This window comes from Platalea leucorodia (assembly GCF_965183815.1).
Source record: "Platalea leucorodia genome assembly, chromosome: Z".
In the NCBI taxonomy this organism is placed as follows: domain Eukaryota; kingdom Metazoa; phylum Chordata; class Aves; order Pelecaniformes; family Threskiornithidae; genus Platalea; species Platalea leucorodia.
The window spans coordinates 93,014,381-93,033,969 of record NC_138858.1 but is presented as its reverse complement, the minus strand read 5'-3'; the positions used below and the strand labels follow the sequence as shown (position 1 = coordinate 93,033,969).

The 19,589-nt window shown below is 62.2% G+C and overlaps 1 protein-coding gene across 2 annotated transcripts in view; it reads right to left on the bottom strand.

The window, feature by feature from the left end:
- Positions 1–18,707, bottom strand: part of LOC309602148 (transforming acidic coiled-coil-containing protein 1-like) — a 39,219-nt gene extending 20,512 nt beyond the window's left edge. Inside the window, exons 1-2 of one of the 2 annotated variants that reach the window (XM_082335500.1) lie at positions 5,662–5,844; positions 4,991–5,106 (exon numbers count right to left, since the gene is read on the bottom strand). In XM_082335500.1, the coding sequence (XP_082191626.1) occupies positions 4,991–5,106; positions 5,662–5,807 (262 nt within the window). In that variant the 5' untranslated portion in view covers positions 5,808–5,844. Of the gene's footprint in view, positions 1–4,990; positions 5,107–5,661; positions 5,845–18,633 lie in introns of those variants that run through there. The other variant, XM_082335501.1, reaches the window with a different exon arrangement.
- Positions 18,708–19,589: the final 882 nt, after the last annotated feature.

Genomic DNA, 19,589 nt, shown 5'->3' with positions numbered 1-19,589 from the left:
CTCGCTCAGCCAGTCCGAGAGGCTGAGGAACTGGAATATACTGGGAGACAGAAGGCGTGGGTGAAGGACAGCTCGGGAGCTCGCCAGCAATTTTGGCAGTCTTCTGAAGTAGGACCGTCCCTCCTGCAAGCTCTGGGGTTTTTCTTCCCCTTCCCTGGCCACGAGACAGGCATTAATCACTTGTGCGAGCTAACAGCCACGCTCAGCACTGCATCTGAGCAACGGCCCACGGGAACCGAGAGGAAGGAAGGAGAGCTGCGGGAGCCTGCCCACCTCCGCCGCAAGAACCCGTCCCAGCCCTCCCCACGCTCACGCCATGCCCCAGAGTCCCAGTTTTCAAGCCCTGCTTGGGCTGAGCTATTCACCTCCCTGGAGGAGCCCAGCCTCGGCGGCTGAGGCCACCCCAGGACAGGGTCACATCGGCACCGAGATGGCTCCATACAGAGGACACAGGCAGGCAAAGCTGTGAGGTCCATTACTTCTCCGGAGAGCGCTGCCGGGATGACGGTTTGTGGGGCAGAGCCCTCGCCACAGGGACCGGCCGGGACCACGGGTGCTCCCAGGGCACCATTTAGTGCTTCAGCTGCTTCTCGCAGGGATGGAGAGCCAGCCCCTGCCCCTCCTGCCTGCTGATGAGAGCAGGACAAAAACCCCTCCTGTAAAGCAGTCCCAAAGGTGACGCCATCGCAGGCAAACCTGCCCCACACAGGTCCCCCTGCCCAGCAAGGGCTGGGGGGGACGGCCTGGCCCTAAGCCCCCCCAGCCCCAGCCGGGCGGCTGCAGTTCCTCCCCCTGTGCATTTCCTCTGCCTCCAATGCAGCCTCCCATCAGCCGCCAAACAACCGGAGCCCACGTTCCTGCGGGAACAATTGCACAGGATGCAGAAACCAGTGACCCGAAGGGCTTCGGGGTGCTTGGGAAGAGCTGAGGTCTGCACTCCGGCCCCGCAGCTGCCCGGCTCTGCTGGGTACGAGCATCGTGATAACCTCGGTGCAGCATTGCCTATTCCCCAGGGAGCCCTTCCCAACCTCGGCGAGCTGTGTGCGGCTCTCCCTGTTCCTCCACAGCCTCTGCACGCATTTACATCCCGAAGCGAGCACGGCTCCCCGCCACCCCTGTGCAGTCACGTCGGAGAGCCGCTGCGCTGGCTCAGCACGCACTCCCTCCGCTCACGTCTCCTGCCAGGGAAACCAGCCCGCAGAAACAGCCAGTGCCGCCCCAGCCCAGCCGCCTCGCCAGCCATCTCGCTGCCTTAACCCTCCTTTTGGGCCGAAACGGTGCCGAACGCCCCACGGGACCCCAGGAGAAGGCAGTTCGGCAGCCAGGCTCCCGCGCACGCTGGCCCACGGCACGCAGCTATCCCCCTGGGACCGGCTCTTCGCACAGGCATCCCAGCAGGTGCCGTTCAGCAGCATCCCGAGAAGGTGACCCCCAGCTCTCCCGTTTCACCTCCGGCACTGTGCCGCCCTGCAGGTGGGGACATTTTAGTCCCAGCATGAAAACGGGCACTGCCAGCAGCAAGGCATGCTCAGTGACTCCAGGATCCATCCCAAACACAGATCCAATAAAAGGCACTCTGGATCCCCCAAAACAGCAGTAGTACCGGCCGTGCACGGAGCGCAAACCTGCTTCTGGTCCGGCCAGCGTACATGGAGGGGATATTGCAAAGTGAAAATGGAGATTTTATCCTCTCCAAAGAAAAATGTCCAGACAGGACAGTCTGGCACTGCAGAAACAGGCACTTTGTGCGTGTGCATTACAATCGTTACACTTGCCTTCCTTAGGCTGAAATTACACACGAACGCCGACTAACTAAACAGCTTTTCTACACGCCATCCCTCGCTCCCTGAAATGAATCAGAAGAACTTGGCGGCAGCAGTGCTGCCAAGCAAAGGCTCCGCGCCCTTTTCATCCCACATACAGCCACCAAGTGAAGCAGCAATGATCCTCTGCACAGCCCTGAATGCCAAGCGCCGGCGAGAACAACCCCTCCACTATCTGCAGCCTTTGATTCGGCTCACGCTTTGTGCACAGCCTGAGTCACGCATTTCTCCCCTTCCCGACCCACTGGCACAGGCAGGCTGAGCACAGGATATCTGGCCGGTACGTTCAGCTTAGGCTTACGTAGCTAACGACTTTTTTCCTCTTTTGGCTTTCCGCTTTTGTTTAACAGACGTTGATCTATTTTTAAATCTATTCTGTTAAGAATTAGCATACCAGCAAACGATGCTGCCGCTAACACACCGGAAAACACGTGCCCTGCATCAGAGTAACAGAAGTAAAAGCTGATGAGCCTGCTCCCACCGCTGACGGTTCTGTATTTATTGCTTCTGCTCATATCCTTGCACAGATTATCTCCTTTAGGAAGAATGGGATAGAATTAGTGATCCTGAATGGGCCCAAAGCCTAACCGCAGCCCACTCCCCATGGCGATGGGACTGGCTGAATTTTTGTCCCCGAGAACAGGGTTTAAGGCACCCAGGCCACCTCTCAGCTGCGCGCAGAGCAGCCAACCCCCAGTATCACTTCTGCCTTACGAGTTTCCTAACCCTATTTCTTCCCACGTAAGGGTGAGACTGCAGCTGTAAGACAGACGGGGGTCTGCTCCTGCTGGTCCCCCCGAGCCCGGGAGAGGCTGTGCCTGCCCGTGTGCCCGCCCGCCGGTCCGGGCTCCTGCAGCTGCCCCCTGCGCTGGCCCAGCTGCGCAGAAGCGTTGGCAGCAGCCATTCCCCGACGACTGCAGGGCAGAGGCTCTCGCTGTACGCGACAGCTCGGCTGGTTCAGCACTGACAAGCAGCCATTACGCTGGATTGCCTCCTGAGCGCAGCATTTGTTACCGCTGCTGCTCCTGAGCTGCAGCCAGACGAAAGGGCTGCAAAGCAGCGTTGCAAAGATGAGGGCTTAACCTATAGATTACCCAAGGTATCGTGATTTCACCCCAGGATGCCTTTGCACACTGCAAACTCACAGCCGCACCCGGGTAATCCTTCCCTCCACCATTTCAGAGACACCGAAGGGATGCACCCGGAGCCCCGGGCAGGGCAGGGATGGAGCTGGCCCTGCTGTCTCCAACATCCCGCTCTCCACCAGCCAGCACGGAAAAACAGCTTTTGCCGGAGATCATCCGCTCGGTCCCGCAACACTGCAAGCTTTGTGCCTCGCTGCTGTGCCGGGCCGGCCCCGAGGAACTGCTGCTCGTCCCGGGACGCAGGGGCACAGGCGCGTGTTGGGGACGGTGACTCCCTGGAGTCTGAGGCAACGGGCTTCCCTGAGCAGAAGCTTTGGCAGAAAAGATCCTCAGACCTGCTAGGAAAGCCTTTCTCTCCCCTCTCCTCCTCCCAGACATTATCCCCCGAAGTAAAGATGCCTCTATCATCCCTTCTTAAAAGGGAAGGATTATTCCAAGAGCTACGATTATCGGAAGCATGAACCAAGCACTCTCTCCATCAAGGCAAAGAAACCTGTGTTTTCCACGGGGATGGATGGGCACCCAGATCCATCCCAACAGCGAAACAACACCGCAGGAGACGGAGAGCCACAGCACCCTGTTACTGCCAAGGTCACGCAGTACTTGGGCTCCTGCACGGGGAGGACCCAGGGTCTGGTTCGAGCCAGCATGCTCCGAAACCCAGCTGAACAAAGCTGAACCAGCCTGCGGTTGCAAGCATTCAAGAAAAAGCACAATATTGCCAGTCCCATAGCAGGGGCCCTGCAGCAGCGAGAGGCGGTCAGGCACGAGAGGGCAGAGGATGCTCGGGATGGCCCCTCCGGGACCTGCCGGCCCCCCGTGCCCGGCCAGGCCGCCCTCCTGCAGACAGCCCCGGGGGCTCACAGGCACCCTGCCCCTGCCCAGCCACCCCGCTCTGCTGAGAGAGCAGATGAAAGGGGAGGTCTCCTCCCTGCCCCTGCCCCGATAACCTCCAGCAGTTATTGCAGAGGTGCCGGAGCTTCAAAGCCTCCTCCTGGCAGCACGAAAACAGAGGGGAACACCAAGCTCAGCCACAGACACCAACCACAGTTCCCCCTGGAGAGAAGGGCACGATGATAGGGGGGAGCTGGTCCCCAAAAGGCCAAGTGTTAATGGGGAGCTGCGCTCAGAGGAGCGGGAGCCGGTGTGAGACTCAAGGACAAACCAGCAACAGCAAAGGGCCCCACTGGCAAAGGAAACCCCCTGCCTTTTCAGCAGATCCCTTGCAATTTCTCCAGAAATATGGTATAGCAGCATCGAACTTTTACATCTTTAACAGCAGCTACACAGCAAAGACACCTGGCCGCTAACTCCAGGGAACAGAGACCCACGCAACGAAACCTCCGCCGCCGACCGGCTGGGGGGAGGACACAAACCCAGCACCACGTCAGCCCCTGCACGGAGCCAAGGGCGAGGGGCGCGCGGGGCAGCTCCCACCGGCCAGCGGCCCGCTCTGCGCAGCGGCCAGCGACGGGAGGCAGCCCCGAGCGCCGCGCCGTCGGCGGGGGAAGCGGCAGAGGGCAGTTTAACTGACAAAATGATTCAACAACATCCTCCGTTCCTCTCCATCAACCCATCGCGGCCATCCCGGCTGCAGCCTCTGCATGGGCGCAGCCTCAGCCCGGCTCGGCGGCTCACAAAACCCGATGTGCAGAGCTCTGCCTCCGCAGCCTCTCGCTCCCTCCCCGGCTCGGGGACAGCAGGAGGGTGCAAAACAGCACAACGATAATTTTGCACTGCTAGACGTGAGCCAAGGGGGGCAAACTGACTCTTCTGAGCCTGCAGTGCAGCCCCCTCCCTCCAAAACAATTCAATCAAGTCAACATTTCACTCAAGTGAGAGAATAGCCCTTTGCAGAGCGCAGGGCCCTGAGTGCTGGCATTTGAACCATCCAGGCCATTAACCACAAAAAATGTGGCAGGCATTATTCAAAACAAGCGACTTCTCCTCCTTGACCCCACCCTGCCTTTCCGCATCCGGAGCGGAGAGTGGAAAAGCAGAAGGTGCACGCTGGCTCTTTACCTTGGGTCCCGGCCTCAGGCTCCGGCGATCCCGGCGGCGGCCCGCAGAACTCCTTTAGTGGCGAGCGGGTCGGTGTTTCTGCTTCAGGGGTCTCAAAATTACCTTCGGAGTCCGAGCTGCCGAGGGGGGGGAAAAGAGTGAGGAATTACCGCTTTCAAGGCTAGCTCTGAAATCCTCCACACTGCCTACACATCCAGCCAGACCGGCTCCCGGGCCGGCCGGCCGTGGGCATCCTGCGGCGGCCGCTCGCTCCTGTCCAGCGGGACACGCTAGCAAACGGAAAAGGGAGAGCAGGTGAAACAACATCATGGGCATCCCCCCGCACGCCCCCGACCCTCATCCCGGCCGAGCCTCCGGGATCGCTTCTCGCAGGTCTTTCCCGAGCCGTCTGAGCATCCTCCGAGGAGACGGCGGCCCCCTCGGCACCTCGCCCTGCCGCTCCGGAGGCCCGAGCGGGTTTGGGAAGCAAGCCTCGATGCTCCTGCCTTGCGCCCACCAGCATCTCGCCGGGAGGGCAGCGCCCAGCTCCGGCGGGACGGGACGGCCCCGGCCCCGGCCCCCCCGGCGCGGTGCAGGCTGCGGCCCCCCCCGGCAGCCAAGCCGATGCCAAGCGGGCAGCGAGGGGACGGCGGACTCGGGGCAGGGAAGGGAAGGGACCGCCGGTCACTTGCCTGAAGCCCGGGGCCGTGCCCTCCGCCGGCGAATCCTCCTCGGCCCCGCCGTCCTCCCCCTCGGGGCCGCCCCCTCCCCGCACCGCCGACCAGGTCCAGCGGGCCCACTGCACCGGCGAGAGGATCTGCCAGGCGCTGAACGCCATCGGCCCCGCCGCAGCACGGCTCCGCTCGCCGCGCCGCTCCCCGCCGGCCTCACTGCGGCCGCGCCGCCCCCATCGCCGCCAAGGGCCTCCCCCGGACCGTACTACTCGCCGGCAGGGAGAGCGCCCGCCCCCGCCGCCCCCCGGCGCCGCCCGGCCGGCGGGGAGGGAGGGACCGGTCCCCCGGAGCCGGCCCCGGCCCCGCCGCCCGCCCGCTCCCCGCGCCGGGCGCCCCCGCCGCCGGGGGGGGGGGGGGATGCGGGGCGGGATGCGGGATGCGGGGCGGCACCCCCGGGCCCCCCCCCCCGCCCGGCCGGGTGCTGACGGGCCGCCCCTCCCTCGCTCTCCTCCTCCCTCCCCACGCAAACTCCGCAATCCACCTATTTCTGCCCCAAAGCGGGGCTTTAAGGCAGATGGCTCCCAGCGCCCCGCCAGGCGCCACCCCCGCAGCCACTGTCACCCCCCCGCCACGGGATGCTGCGCTGTGCCCTGCCGCCCCCCCGCCGAAGGGACCCCCCCCCCCCGCCGAAGGACACCCCCCCCCGCCGAAGGGACTCCCTCCCACGCCGAAGGGAACCCCCCAAGCAAGAGGGCAGGGGCTGTGAAACCAGATTCCCTCCCGCTTTATCCCACATTTATGGGGGCTGCGAAACCAGATCCCCCCCCGCTTTATCCCACATTTATGGGGGCTGCGAAACCAGATCCCCCCCCGCTTTATCCCACATTTATGGGGGCTGCACCTGTGCTGTAACACAGCCGGCGGGGTGGCAGATTCCTTCCACCCCAGGCTGGCCCGGAGCTGCCCCGCAGGGCCAGTGGCCCCCGGGGTTGCCCAGCTCCCAGGGCGGGGGGGGGCTGCCCAGAGCCAGGGGGAGCGGGTCGCTCCGAGGAGTCAGACAGGGCAGAGGGAAACACCTGCCCCTTCCATTTTCCAAGGAAATACCGACTTCAGCAGCCCTGGCTGATGCTATATCCTTCCATGGCAGCAAGTTTATTTATTTATTAAACTATTGTTTAAAAATAACAGCCAACAGTCGCTGCAGAAATAGACTGCCATGCTGGCCTCCCTCGGGAATCTTCCCCCTAACGAGGGCTCCCGCTCCCAAATCCATTACCTCCCACACGCTTGCTAGAGAGAGGAGCATAACGTTACTGATGCCGTGCGGTGTCCGGAGCCCGGCGGGGCGTGCCCGGGGCTCGGGCAGCAGATCTGTCACAGGCAGCGGCATTACCGGCTCTGGACGGTGGCTGCCGCAGAGCCCGCAGCTCCCCGAGCCCCGGGCTAGCTCACCCCGCTCCCGGCGGCAGGGCCCAGGGATGACCTGGGAAAGGGCAGACAACTGTCCGGCTGCAAAACCAGCCCGGCCCCTTGCGAAGAAGCGCCATTGGCCCTCCGTAACCGCACGAAGTGCTCACGTGGCAGGCCGAGACCACAGCCCGGTGCTTTTCTGTGAATCATCAGCCAGCTCCGAACGCAAGGAGTGCCTTCGCATGGGCCGAGAGCCCTCTGGGTCAGACCAGACCCGTCCATCTGGTCTGGCTACCTCTAACACCCGCCTCTATCAGATGCTTCAAAGGGCTCGCTCCTCACCGTGGATGATCTCAAATAACCTCCCTACAGGGATCCTTTCTTCCAAGCTTCCATCTGTTGGTCTTATTAAATATATGCATCATTGCTGTACGCCTTTATTATCTGGCCTCTGTCAAAGAAAATCTCTTACCCCCCTTCCACAATGCTTTCAAACTGCCCCAAAGACGCCTCTGGCTCAGCCGCAGCTGCCAGTTCCCACCGCAGGGCAGCGGCAGGAACAACTCACATGTCTGGGCGCCGGGATAACGGCCCGGCCGCAGCGCAGCGCTGCCCTGCACACCGCCGGGGCCCGGGGGCCAAGGAGCCCTGCAAACCTCCCTGCCGCTGCGCGGCCGACACCGAGCACGAGAGGATGGAGTGACGCTTATCAAAGCTTAGCCAAAAGCCAAGAGGCTGAAGCGCAAGCAGAACCTCAACATCCTGTCGCCTACGTCTGCTGCGAGCAGAAACGAGCAGCCGACTTCCCACCACGTGAAGTGGCAGAGCTGATTTCTGCAGATGAATTTTACATAAGGAGATCCTCAGCGTGCGCCGCGGTGTGAGCCGCTCTGCAGCACCGCTCGCGGCAGCCTGAACTCCTCCTCCCTCTCCCCATTCCCGCCAGTCGCTGCCCGAATCCCCGCCGACCCAGAAGACCGGCCGGAGCGACAGCATCGCCGCCTTTCAAAACGGCTGCCTGGGTTCTGCCAGGGACCGCGCAGAGAAAAGAGAGACGCGAATGCTGCAGGAGCAGCGGCTGGCGTGGGTGCCAGCAGCGGGAGCGAGCTGCCTCTGCTGCAGAGGCGATGGAGCTGCGCCAGGCGAAGAACAACGTATAGACTGATTTCTACAGCCCCCCCACTTGCTGGATGAGGGAACTGGGGCGCACGAGCGGAGGAAATCAGCAGCATCCCTGCATTGTGAAGGCTGCACAGCCCCCCCGTGCCCAGCGAGGACCCCCCTCCCTTCCACCCACCGCCCGGAGGAAGGAGAGCCGCCGGCAGGGACGGCAGCAGCAGGACCGAACCGCGCCGGCACCAGCGTGGGCTGTGAAGCCCCTGACCTGCGGGGCCCTGGGGCAGGAAGATACCAGAGCAGTGCAAGAGCAGAGCCTGCTTCCACTTGCTCTTTACGACGAGCAATTGAGAAAATGCCTCGAGTGGCATTTTGCAGCTTGGCACCCAACCCAGCTTGGCAGCGACACCGGCCGCAAATCAAACGCTGAGGAGATAACCTGACTTTGTCAGTCACACCGGTGGCTCTGGCTGCCAAATACTGCTTGGCATAGTCAGCAGACACATTTCTGCAGAGCACAGAGCTGACCTGGTCAAAAAAAGACCTGCCAGCAGCTTCCATCCGCACGGTGAGCTGGACAGGCTGTCCTCTGCACCGCCGTCACCCCCCGCCCCGGCCCAGGGCTTCGCCGGGCTAAGCACCGCAGAAACACAGCGGCTCAGGGACAGGCAGCGATGTACAGCCTAGCTATCGATGTACAGCCTCTTGATGTGCAGCCTCTCGGTGTCCACCCTGCCCAAGCGCCCAGCCTCTCCCAGTTGGGGTCCATAACAGGGCCGATCCGCGGGCGCAGGAGGAGAGGTGGATGTGGCAGCACGGTGGTCCCCAGCCCTGGGAGGCTGTAATCACGGGCACCCGGCCTCGCTTAGTAACTATTTGTCTTGGCTTTGCCTCTTTTCAAACAAACACTGTGGGTTACGTAAATAACATCCTCCATCACCTCCGCAAGCACGCGAGTGGCAAATACCCCGAGAAGGGATCCTTCGGGCTCTTGCAGCCCTTTCCCTGCGGATCACCGGTCCGGGTGGCTCTGCCAAGGGCTGTCCTAGTCGCTCCCGGGACGAGAGCCGGGAGCAGGCAGACAGCGCGGCACTGAATGACCTAGAAACCACCCACGGCTCGCACGCTGCTTTGGCTTTCCGGGGAAGGGGGAGAGCAGCAGCGCTCCGCTTCGGAGCAAACAGGTGGAGCCCCAAAGATTTTGGAGCTGGAAGATCCCTGGCATCTCAGAGGCTGCAAAAAGATGCAAAACCTCGCTCAGATGACTTCTGCTCATCCTCGCAGGAAGCCAGCTGCATCCAGGGATAACAGCTCCGCATCCAGATGGACTTTCCCTTCTTTTCTATGGAAATGAACTGCCTCCTGGCTGGCTGGCAGCCGCGCCTCCGCCCGGCCTCATGTCCCAGAAACACAGCGTGCCCGATTCTTCTCGCTGTCACCGCACCCCAGGGAGGGTGCGGGAAATACACGCTGCGGAGCAGGTATCGCACAGCCGCGTTTGTCATCTTTGAAGCTGTGGTGCCCCGGGTTAGGGGAAGGCGTGCACCTGGAGTTTCCATTCTTGCCCCTTCATTAGGCAGGAGAACATCTATTTCTGGCTGCCGAGCTTTTCTGGGCATGGCGCAGCAAGCCAGCACTTCCATTTCTAGCTCAGAAATAGATCTTTTGTGGGTTTTCATCTTGTTTCTCCGCTCCTGCCGCTCTGCGCCTCCGCAGCGGGGCCTTTCGCTCCCCCGTGGGGACCGGGGCTGGGGTCCCCGCCGCCAGCCCTGGGACGGGGCACGGGGACGGCACCGTGCCCCGGTGAAAGGGGTCTCTTGGCAGGGGATCGCGGGGACAGCCCGGGGAGATCAGCACACCGATAAAACATGAATCCATGTTTCGTTGCTACGTAAGTCTCCTTAAGAGCTTGTAATAAGCACTTTATCCACACGACGTTTATCTCCTCCAGAAGAAGGTGCGAGGTGTTTCATGAGAACATCTTTCTGTTGCTGTCTTTTGCGCCACTCTATTCTATTTATCACGTTTTCCTCAGTTTCAAGCGGGCCCGTGCATCGGTAAAAAGGTAAATTGTTCTCTGCCATTGCATTGTGAAAAATGCAAACTTTGGGGATTAAGAGAACTATTCACACGAAGGCTTAGGCGTGCCAGTGACGACGTTCGGCAAATGCTGGGGAGAGAGATGGTTTCATAATACCTTTCGCGACCTTTGCAGTGACACTGCAAAGATTAAGGCTGGTAACTCCCGTCTGCGACTCCCTTGCTCGGGCCACAGAGCACATCCGAGGCGAGGCATAACCTCTCCCTTCCCCGACAGCCCAAGTCAGAGAGGGAACCGGGCCCTAGGAAAGGGCAAGCAATGGGCTACCAGAAAACCAAGGCCACGGGAAGAGCGGCAGCACTGGCCTCAGGCCTCGGGGTCCATCCCTGCCGAGAACGGGATGCGCCCAGGGTGCAGTCGCATCCCGGAGCGTTCCGGAGCATCCCCTGCGTGCGGCAGCATCTTGGAGCATCCCAGAGCATCCTCCGGGTGTGGCAGCATCCTGGAGCATCCCAGAGCATCCTCTGGGTGCGGCAGCATCCCAAAGCATTCCAGAGTGTTCCAGAGCATCCCCCGGGTGCAGCAGCATCCCAGAGCATCCCAGAGCATCCCGGAGCATCCCCTGGGTATGGCAGCATCCCGGAGCATCCCGGAGCATCCCCCGGGTGCAGCAGCATCCCGGAGCATCCCAGAGCATCCCCCAGGTGCGGCAGCATCTTGGAGCATCCCGGAGCGTCTGGGAGCATCCCCCGGGTGCAGCAGCATCCCAGAGTACCCCAGAGCATCCCGGAGCATCCCCCGGGTGTGGCAGCATCCCGGAGCATCCCCCGGGAGCTCGGCGGGGCAGGGCAGGAGGGGCCGGGGCCGGGCGGGCGGTGCTCTCGCTAGAGGGCACTCCAGGATGGGATTTCCAAGGGCTGCGGAGCATTCCCAGTGGGATGGGGGAGAGAATCGGGAAAAAAAGGGGAAAAAAAGGAAAATTCGTGGGTTGAGATAAAGACAGTTTAATAGGACAGAAAAGGAAAGTCAAATAACAATAATAATAATAATAATGGTAAAAGACTATACAAAAATAAGTGATGCACAATGCAATCGCACACCACCCGCCGACCGATGCCCAGCCAGTTCCCGAGCAGCAATCGCTGCCCCCCGGCCAGCGTCCCCCAGTTTCTGTACTGGGCATGAGGCCATAGGGTACGGACTAGCCCTGTGGCCAGTCTGGGCCAGCTGGCCTGGCCACGCCCGCTCCAGCTCCCTGTGCACGGGCAGAGCATGGGAAGCTGAAAAGTCCTTGACCGGTATAAACACTACTTAGCTACAGCTAAAACATCAGGGTGTTATCAACGTTATTCTCATCCTAAGTCCAAAACACAGCACTCTACCAGCTACTAGGAAGAAAATTAACTCTATCCCAGCCGAAACGGGAGCGACCCCCATGCGCTGCAGCACCAGACGCGGCCGAGCAGAGCCCTGGGGCCGAGCCGATGAAGGATCCGCTGGCATCACCCCGGCCAGCCCAGGCCGGTGTGCGGCAGAGACCCCGAGCTCCTTCCCTGCCCTCCCCCGCCTCGCAGCTCCTCACCCAAACCTCCTCCCGCAGCACTCGGGCATGTGAACGGGCCCACGGCCGAGCCCCCTCACGCGCGGGGTTTCGGGGCGGAAAGCGGCAGCCGGCCCGGCCCAACCCCGCTGGTGTTTCGGGGCACTTTCCCACCATCGCGCGGAGGTCCCTGCCAAGGGATGAGGCAGGAGCACGGGAGGGCAAATCCACTACGGCAAAGCTCCCACGTTCCTTTTGCTTCTCCTGACCTTGGCGGAGCCGCAGACTAGACACAGATCACAGGACCGAGAAGCACAATACCGAATGCCCTGGCGTTCAAGGCAGACAAAACACGATTTCGTCCCAGCTCGGGCTCTGCCGCTGCCATCTGCTCGCCAGGGCGCAGCAGGAACCTGGGCGTCGCGCTGCGGCGGTGCCCCGGAGCACCGGAGCCGTGCCCAGCGTGGGACAGCGCTGCTGCAGGAGCAGCTCAGCTCCCCCGGGATGTGACAGTTCCCATCGCTACACATTCCATCAAAATAGCTCTATAAAAATAGAAGTAAAGGACACAACTGTCACACACACGAGCCCCAGACACCACCAACCAGCCCCGGGGCTCCAGCTGCCTTTCCCCACCCTACTGCCATCAAATTAATAAAGACAAACATTTGTGACTGCATTAAACCGATGCGAAAATGCATGCGCTGCTATTCCTGCATTTTAAAAGCAACAACCACAGCTGAATCTCGCTGATGCTACGCGCATGGATGCGAGCCACTGCAAAGCAACTCAACAGAAACAGGCTCAAGGTATGCGAGCTCCAGCCTGATTTTCACGCTGATGGTTTATGAACACAAGCATCTGCCTTCATCTTGCTGCTGCTTTACTCCCCTATCGACTCCTTCGCTCTGTTTGCTAAAAATATCAGTGCTACGTGGCAGGAATGCTCTTATCAGGTGTTTGTCAGGCCCTGGCTCCCTGGTTTTAGTTAGGACTCGGGGATATTGGGAAATGCAGGCAGCACCTCAGCCCCATAACCTGGGGTGCTTGCAGGGATGGGGGGCAGCCGAGGAGCGAGGATGGCAGCCGGCACAGGGAGCGGGGCAAGGGAACGATGAAGGACGGGAGGGAATAAAACAAAGTTAGCTCAAGGTGGAGCAAACAGGTGGGGAGCAGAAGCAGCCGAGGCCACCGGGGCAGAAAGGAGCGGCTCCAACGCACGCAGTGAACAACAGGGTGGTTTTTCTGCCTGGGAACACCTCTAATTTACGTTTAGGAGCCCACCGCAGAGAAATAAAGGCAGGGCTGAGCAGTTCCAAGGGGGAGAAAGCACTTGTTTTCCCTGTCTGAACCCAGCGTTTGCAAACAGAGGGATGTTTGTAAACGTTTTGAAGAGCAGCAGCCTGGCTCCGGGTCACCGGCTCGGTAACGCCCGGCAAAGGCTCCAGGACAAAGGCAGCGCCCAGCGGGCACCGGGTCCGGACGCGGGGCCAGCATCCCCGCAGCGCCGCGCAGCCCAAAGCAGCAGCAAAGCTCCCGAGTACGGGAGCATCGCAGGGTGGCTCGCTTAAAGTAAATATTTCTACCTTCCAGAAAGTGTTTGGGTTGATTTACAGATAAGATGTTTCCAGTTTTCCTTTTGATCACAGCTAGCCTGCTTTCCCTTTTGCTTACAGCGTCCCAGCCGGCTGGCGAGGAGCAGCTCCCCAGCCCCGGCTCTGGCTTTCGGCAGCCCCCAGACCCCAGCCAGCGCCCACCGCCCCAGCTGCTTTTCTAAAGGCAACATCCAGAATCGCACTTCTGGGTGCAAGCCCCGAGTTTGACGCTGCAAAACCCGGGGGTGACAGAGCTGCCCCAGCTCCCCAGCAGGGTTAACCGCAGCGGGGGCTGAGCTGCAGCCGGGGAAACGCGGGCTGCTGGGAGCGGGGCCGGGGGGCGCGGAGCGGGGCTGGAAGCTGAGCGGGGCTGAAGGAGCGGAGCAACTTTCCCCCCCCCCCCAGTTTCACCACTTCAGGCTCTGCTTTTCGCCTCCTCCACCGCTGCGAGCCCCGCAGCAGGCGGGGGCGGCGGGGCGGACCCGGACCCGGACCCGGGGCGGACCGCGACCCCCCCCGCCCGCACTCACCGGCGCCGCGGGGGCCCCGGCTCCCGCCGCCGCTGGCTCTGGGCCGCCCCCATGGCCGGGCCGGGCCGCGCTGCCGCCGCTGCCTCCGCCGGCCCCGCCGCCGGCCCCGCCTCCGCGGGAGGGAGGGTGGGCGGCTCGGCCCGGCCCGGCCCGGCCCCGGGCAGCTGCTCCCCCCGCGGGGCCGGGCCGGGGGCGCTGGGGGCCCCGCTGCGCCGCTCACCGCCCTGGGGGGGACCGCGGGCAGGAGCCCGTGCGGTGCGGGGAGCCTGTGCGGGGCGGGGAGCCTGTGCGGGGCGGGGATCCCAGTGCGGGGCGGGGATCCCAGTGCGGGGCGGGAATCCCAGTGCGGGGCGGGGATCCCAGTGCGGGGCGGGGAGCCTGTGCGGGGCGGGGATCCAGTGCGGGGCGAGGACCCAGTGCGGGGCAGGGATCCCAGTGCGGGGCGGGGAGCCTGTGCGGGGCGGGGATCCCAGTGCGGGGCGGGGAGCCTGTGCGGGGCGGGGATCCCAGTGCGGGGCGGGGATCCCAGTGCGGGGCGGGGAGCCTGTGCGGGGCGGGGATCCCAGTGCGGGGCGGGGAGCCTGTGCGGGGCAGGACCCTGTGCGGGGCGGGGATCCAGTGCGGGGCGAGGACCCAGTGCGGGGCAGGGATCCCAGTGCGGGGCGGGGATCCCAGTGCGGGGCGGGGAGCCTGTGCGGGGCGGGGATCCCAGTGCGGGGCGGGGATCCCAGTGCGGGGCAGGGACCCTGTGCGGGGCAGGACCCCAATGTGGTGCGGGGACCCCAGTGCAGCGCAGGGACCCCAGTGCAGGGCAGGGACCCAATGCAGCACAGGGACCCCAATGCAGCACAGGACCCCTGTGCAGGGCAGGGAGCCCAGTGTGGCACAGGGACCCCAATGCGGCGCAGGCGCCCAGTGCGGGGCAGAGCCCCCGGTGCAGTGCAGGGACCCCTTACAGCAGGGCAGGACCGTGCCCAGCCCTCCCAGGCAGGGTGCAGGCAGCTGCCCGTCACGCAGCCCAGCAATGCCGCCAGCAGAGCAGGGCAGCTCATAGCTGGGGGGCCTCAGGTGGGGGCTGGCATGGGGCAGGTGTCTGATACGGCACCATTGGGAAACGGCCCCTCGGCCCCTCTTGTTTGCTCCAGGAATACGTGACTTGAGCCTCTCGGTACGCGCTGCTGGGCAGCGACCCACCAAACCTCAGCACTACCCTCTTCCCTTCACATTAGCCGTGACAAATGACAATCTGGATCTGCCTTTGAGGTTAAAATAGCAGCCACACACGCACGTAGCGATAGTTGTCTCCTAGTTTATTGACCTCTCTCTACTATGCAAAGCTAAACACTACAGACACACCGCTTTACTTGTTGTTTTGTGGTGCACAACCCGCACACCGTTTATAATCTGTCCTCAGCTCTCAGTGGCTTCTGCCACCCTGGCCCATGCTCTGGGCTGACAAAAATCAGCTGTGACCTCAGGGCTGAAGTCTCAGCTATCAGCACAGCTCCGCTGGGTTACACCAGATGCCCGTCACCGTGGCATCTGACCACCTATTCGCCAGGCCTCCCAGTTACGCTCCCCACTCCGCAGAGAGAAACGCTGAGGCTGTGGCTTCGGCAGCAAGGATGCCGGAGCCGGGTCCCACCGCAGGGACAGAGCTGCTGGGATGTAACTTTGCTGCCAGGTTATTAATAACAGGTCAGCGCACAGCCTGGCGTCAAGGAACCAGCATCCCACGCATGTTCACATCACCTCTGTTGGGCTTATTCTCTCTCTTTCCCTCCTTTCTTTCACTCAGTGAATTTGACATTATGCAGATTTTAATGATGCAAATTTGCTTCAGTCCTGAGAGCAGAGTGCTTCACGCTGCACCCCAGAAATGCTTGCAGGGGCTGAACTTCACCTAACAGGGCTCCCACCAGACCCCAGCCACCAGCACACCCTCTCATACCCCATGTTCAACGAGAAAATGGGGTCTGAGCCCCTTATCTGGGGCACTCACCCTCAGCCAAGATGCCCCGATAAAGCGCCGATGCCACCTCTCCCCTTAGAAGAGCCTCTCCCCAAATCATGCCTTGAAGGGAAAGCCAGACGAGTGGCAAGCCCCGGTGTCAGACAGCAGCCAGACCCCTTCGTGGGGGAAAGATTTAACGCAGCAGTTTAAAAGCGCAGAGGTGACCCTGCTAAGGAAATATCCTGGTTGGATTTATTTTCATTAAAGTGCCTGAGAGAACATATCCATTTCTGACACCCTTTGGGGCTTTTTACTTATGAGAAACTGAAAACTCAAATAGTAATCTTTTTTTTTTTTTTTGTCAGGGTGTTCTGGCTTGGGCTGTGTTATTTTTTGGCAAGAAAAGTGTTGATACCCTTGAAAGCTTTCACCTTCCTAAAAAAACCCAAACCAACAACAACCAAAGCACAAAAAATAATCAAAACCAACCAAACCTTCCTTGGTTGAAAATAAAACGTCCTGACCCGCTCGGCCGCCCGCCCGCCTGTGCCAGTGCCTGGCGTGCCCGCAGCCACGCACCCCAACGCGGGTCCCGGGGGGAACCCCCCTCCGCTGGCACGGGGGCTCCCGCGGCGGCCGCAGTCGTTCCAGCGGCCCCGACCACCCTGAGCTCCCCGGAGCCCGCGGAACGCATCTGATGGGTAGAAGGGAGCGTTACCTCTGCCGCCGGCGTGCCGGGAGAGAGGCTGGAGGCTGCAGTTGGTCACCGCGGCCCAGTCAGGTGATAACCATGTGGGACGCGGCGCGGGGCCCCTGCCTGCTGCACGCGGCTGCATAATCCCTGGCAGTGGTGCAGGCAGCGGGCAGGCAGCACCCGTGCACCGCCGCACAGCCTGGGCACTTCTGAGCCCTCCGGGAGGTGCTGGCAGCTGCCTGCACTGCTGGCGATACCTCCCCTGGGATGCCCGCAGCCTCCCGGCACTGCACCACGGCCCCACGGGCGAAGGAAAAACCAGCAGCAAACGGCTCCGAGCGTGGCCTGGGAAGAGGTCTGCTCCAAAAGCTTCCCCTGCAGCTTGGCAGCTCCGCAGGGGAGCAGGGGTCCCGCTCCGGCCCCTCTGCTTCCCCCTGCTGACTGCTGCTGGGGGAACCTGGCCGTGCCGGGAGGGAGCGCATCGGAGCTCTCAGGCTGGGGCACCAGAGCCCAAAGCCCTGACTCAGCTTGTGGCAGGCAGGTGAAGGAGGCGATGAGATGATTTTTTGCATTCCCAGGCCCACGATGCAGAGCTCAGAGCAGTCTTTTGGCTGCTCTGATGTTCTGCGTGTGCTTAAAAGACCAAACACCACGTACGTGATGTGCTGTGTCTGCGTCGCTGCCCATCTTCTCCACCTTGCAGCAGAGGACAAGCCCTGCCTCCGCGCAGCCCTGCCCATCCAACAGGGCAGGAGCGACCGCCGTGCAAGGCTGTGCGGTGCCCGAGCGCTGTGGTCCCCTGCACGGCACCCATGTACGGAGGTGGCATGCCCGAGGGCCGGGCTTTGGCACGGGCAGCCTTCCCGAGGGCTCGGCCCTTTTGTTTCCATGCCTTTGGTTTCAAAAGAATTTCCTGCAGCCATTTTCAAGTGGGGCATTTAGAAATGCTGCCCTTCCCAGCCTACGGCAAAAATCCCAGGGTGCCTGCAGATGCTGAAACGCTTTGGTTTATAGATGCACTTCAACTCAGACCTCCCAAAGCAGCTTGGGGGGGCTGCCCGGCACCTGCACACACTGCAAAGCTGGGATGCTGCATCCAGCCTTCAGTGATTTATCTCAGAAATAGGCTTTCCTGAGGCCTCGCTGAGCCAAGGACCTCTGCCAAGCGGCAGGAATTCCCTAAGAAGTCTGTCCTATCGGAGCAGGGATCTGAACTAAAGGGGTGAACCCAAAGGTAACACCCCCCCCCCCCCCCCATCAGCGGCTCTCTCCCACCACCGGGCGAGGGGGCCAAGGCTCCAGCAACACGCACACATCAGCAACCGGCTATCACCAACGCTGGGCAGCGCTGACGGCCGCTGCGTCGGGTGCTGCGGGCGATGCGCAGCCGGTAACGCGCCAGCGCTGCTGCTCCGTGCTCGGCTCCTGCTGGAGCTCGGCTGTTGCGGCTGCATCTGCAGCCCCAGCGCTCCTTGGCAAGGGGCCCCTCCCTGCAAGCAATAAACACGTACAGACCTCTGGGAAACTGCAGGCTTTCCGGTCAGATGCTGCAAGGGAAAATCAGGAGGGGGAAGGCACGAAAATTAAACAAGGATTACGAAGCACCCTAGGAGAGAAAACCGGTTGCCAAACACCAAGAAACGCAGAGTGCCATCCCATGCCACCTTCCCTAGAGCTCCCTCAGCCTGACAAACATTGGCAAAATCCTAATTAAGCTTTCCCAGCCCCTCGGGACAACAGTGAGGGTCAGTGCCGCCATCTGCAAGCCACAACCTCGGCCTCAGAGCAGGGACAGGTCTCGGTCAAGGCCCCCAGGAGCCCCAGTCCAGCTCCCAGCTGTGGCACGGCCCTGCTCTGATGGTCCAGAGGCGAGCACAGCTGCGTGAGACGGCTTCGCTTCCCAGCTGCGCAAAGTGTCACAAGACCTTTAATAGTCACACAGAGCCACAAAACTCTGCCCGGAAAGCCGTTCCCCTGAGGGCAGGGGCTGGCAATGCCCGTGGAGGCTGTGGGACAGACGCACAGCAGGCACGCTGCCCAGAGAGGCAGGCAGAGATCAGGCAGGGCTGCAGAGCAGCCAGATGTGCCCCAGCTGTGGGGTCCTACTCACTGGAAGGGCAGCGACCGGGGCTCCGGGGCTGTCCTGCTGCTTCACTGGCAGAGCTCGGCTCCGGTGGGGCTCCCACACCCCCTGCCCGTCCGGCACCCCGAGGAGTGCTGGAGCCGGCCGGCGGGGTGACTGCTGTCTGCAAGGAGGCAGATGGTAATAATTACCCATACGCTAATTCCATGGAAATTTCCATGTGCCTGGGAAAGAGGCACACCAAGCCCACGCTGCTGCCTGGGGCAGAGGTTCACTGTTTTTTCCGGGGACTGTGACTAAGAGCCGGGTCTGTCACATGGACGGTGTTTAAATGCCTCCTTGGAGCCTCCCATCTAAATGCCACTGGCTACCAAACCTGCCCAGAGCCGGCACCGCTGGGCTGCGAGGTGGTGTTGGGGAGCGCCCGGAGCACCTGGGCTCTGCGGTGGGCTCCCCGGCACCCCAACCCGCGCCCACCTGCACCGGCAGAGCAGCAGCGAACCACCGCGGAGGGCGGACGCCGTGCCCGAGCCCTTCTCCACCTGCGGCTTGCTCAGATCCCCGATGGCATCTCCCCTTTCGGTTTCCCGAGGGTCCCGCGGGAGGGCAGCCCCTGGCCCGGCCGGGCAGGCAGAGCGGAGCTGCGTGCCAGCACACGGCATCGCGTCGCGCTCTGGCAGCTCCTCCTTAGCAACACAAACAGAGCCACAACACGGACCTCGGAGGCAGATAGCATCGCAGCCCGGCGCAAAGGCTCTGGCGGGGAGCCCAGCGTGCCCACGCTGGCCCCGGACAGCTGGCAGGCGCCGGTGCCCTGCTCTGCCTTGGGAAAGCACCAGATCGAGCTCAAAGCAGGGAGGAGGTTGTGCTATTCAAAGGTGTCTTCCAAGGTCTGCCATCACAGGGCAGCTGGTGGGAGCTGGAGACCAGCTCCGCACCCCGGGATGGCTTGAGGAGCACTTGCTCCCTGCTCTCCTCCTCCC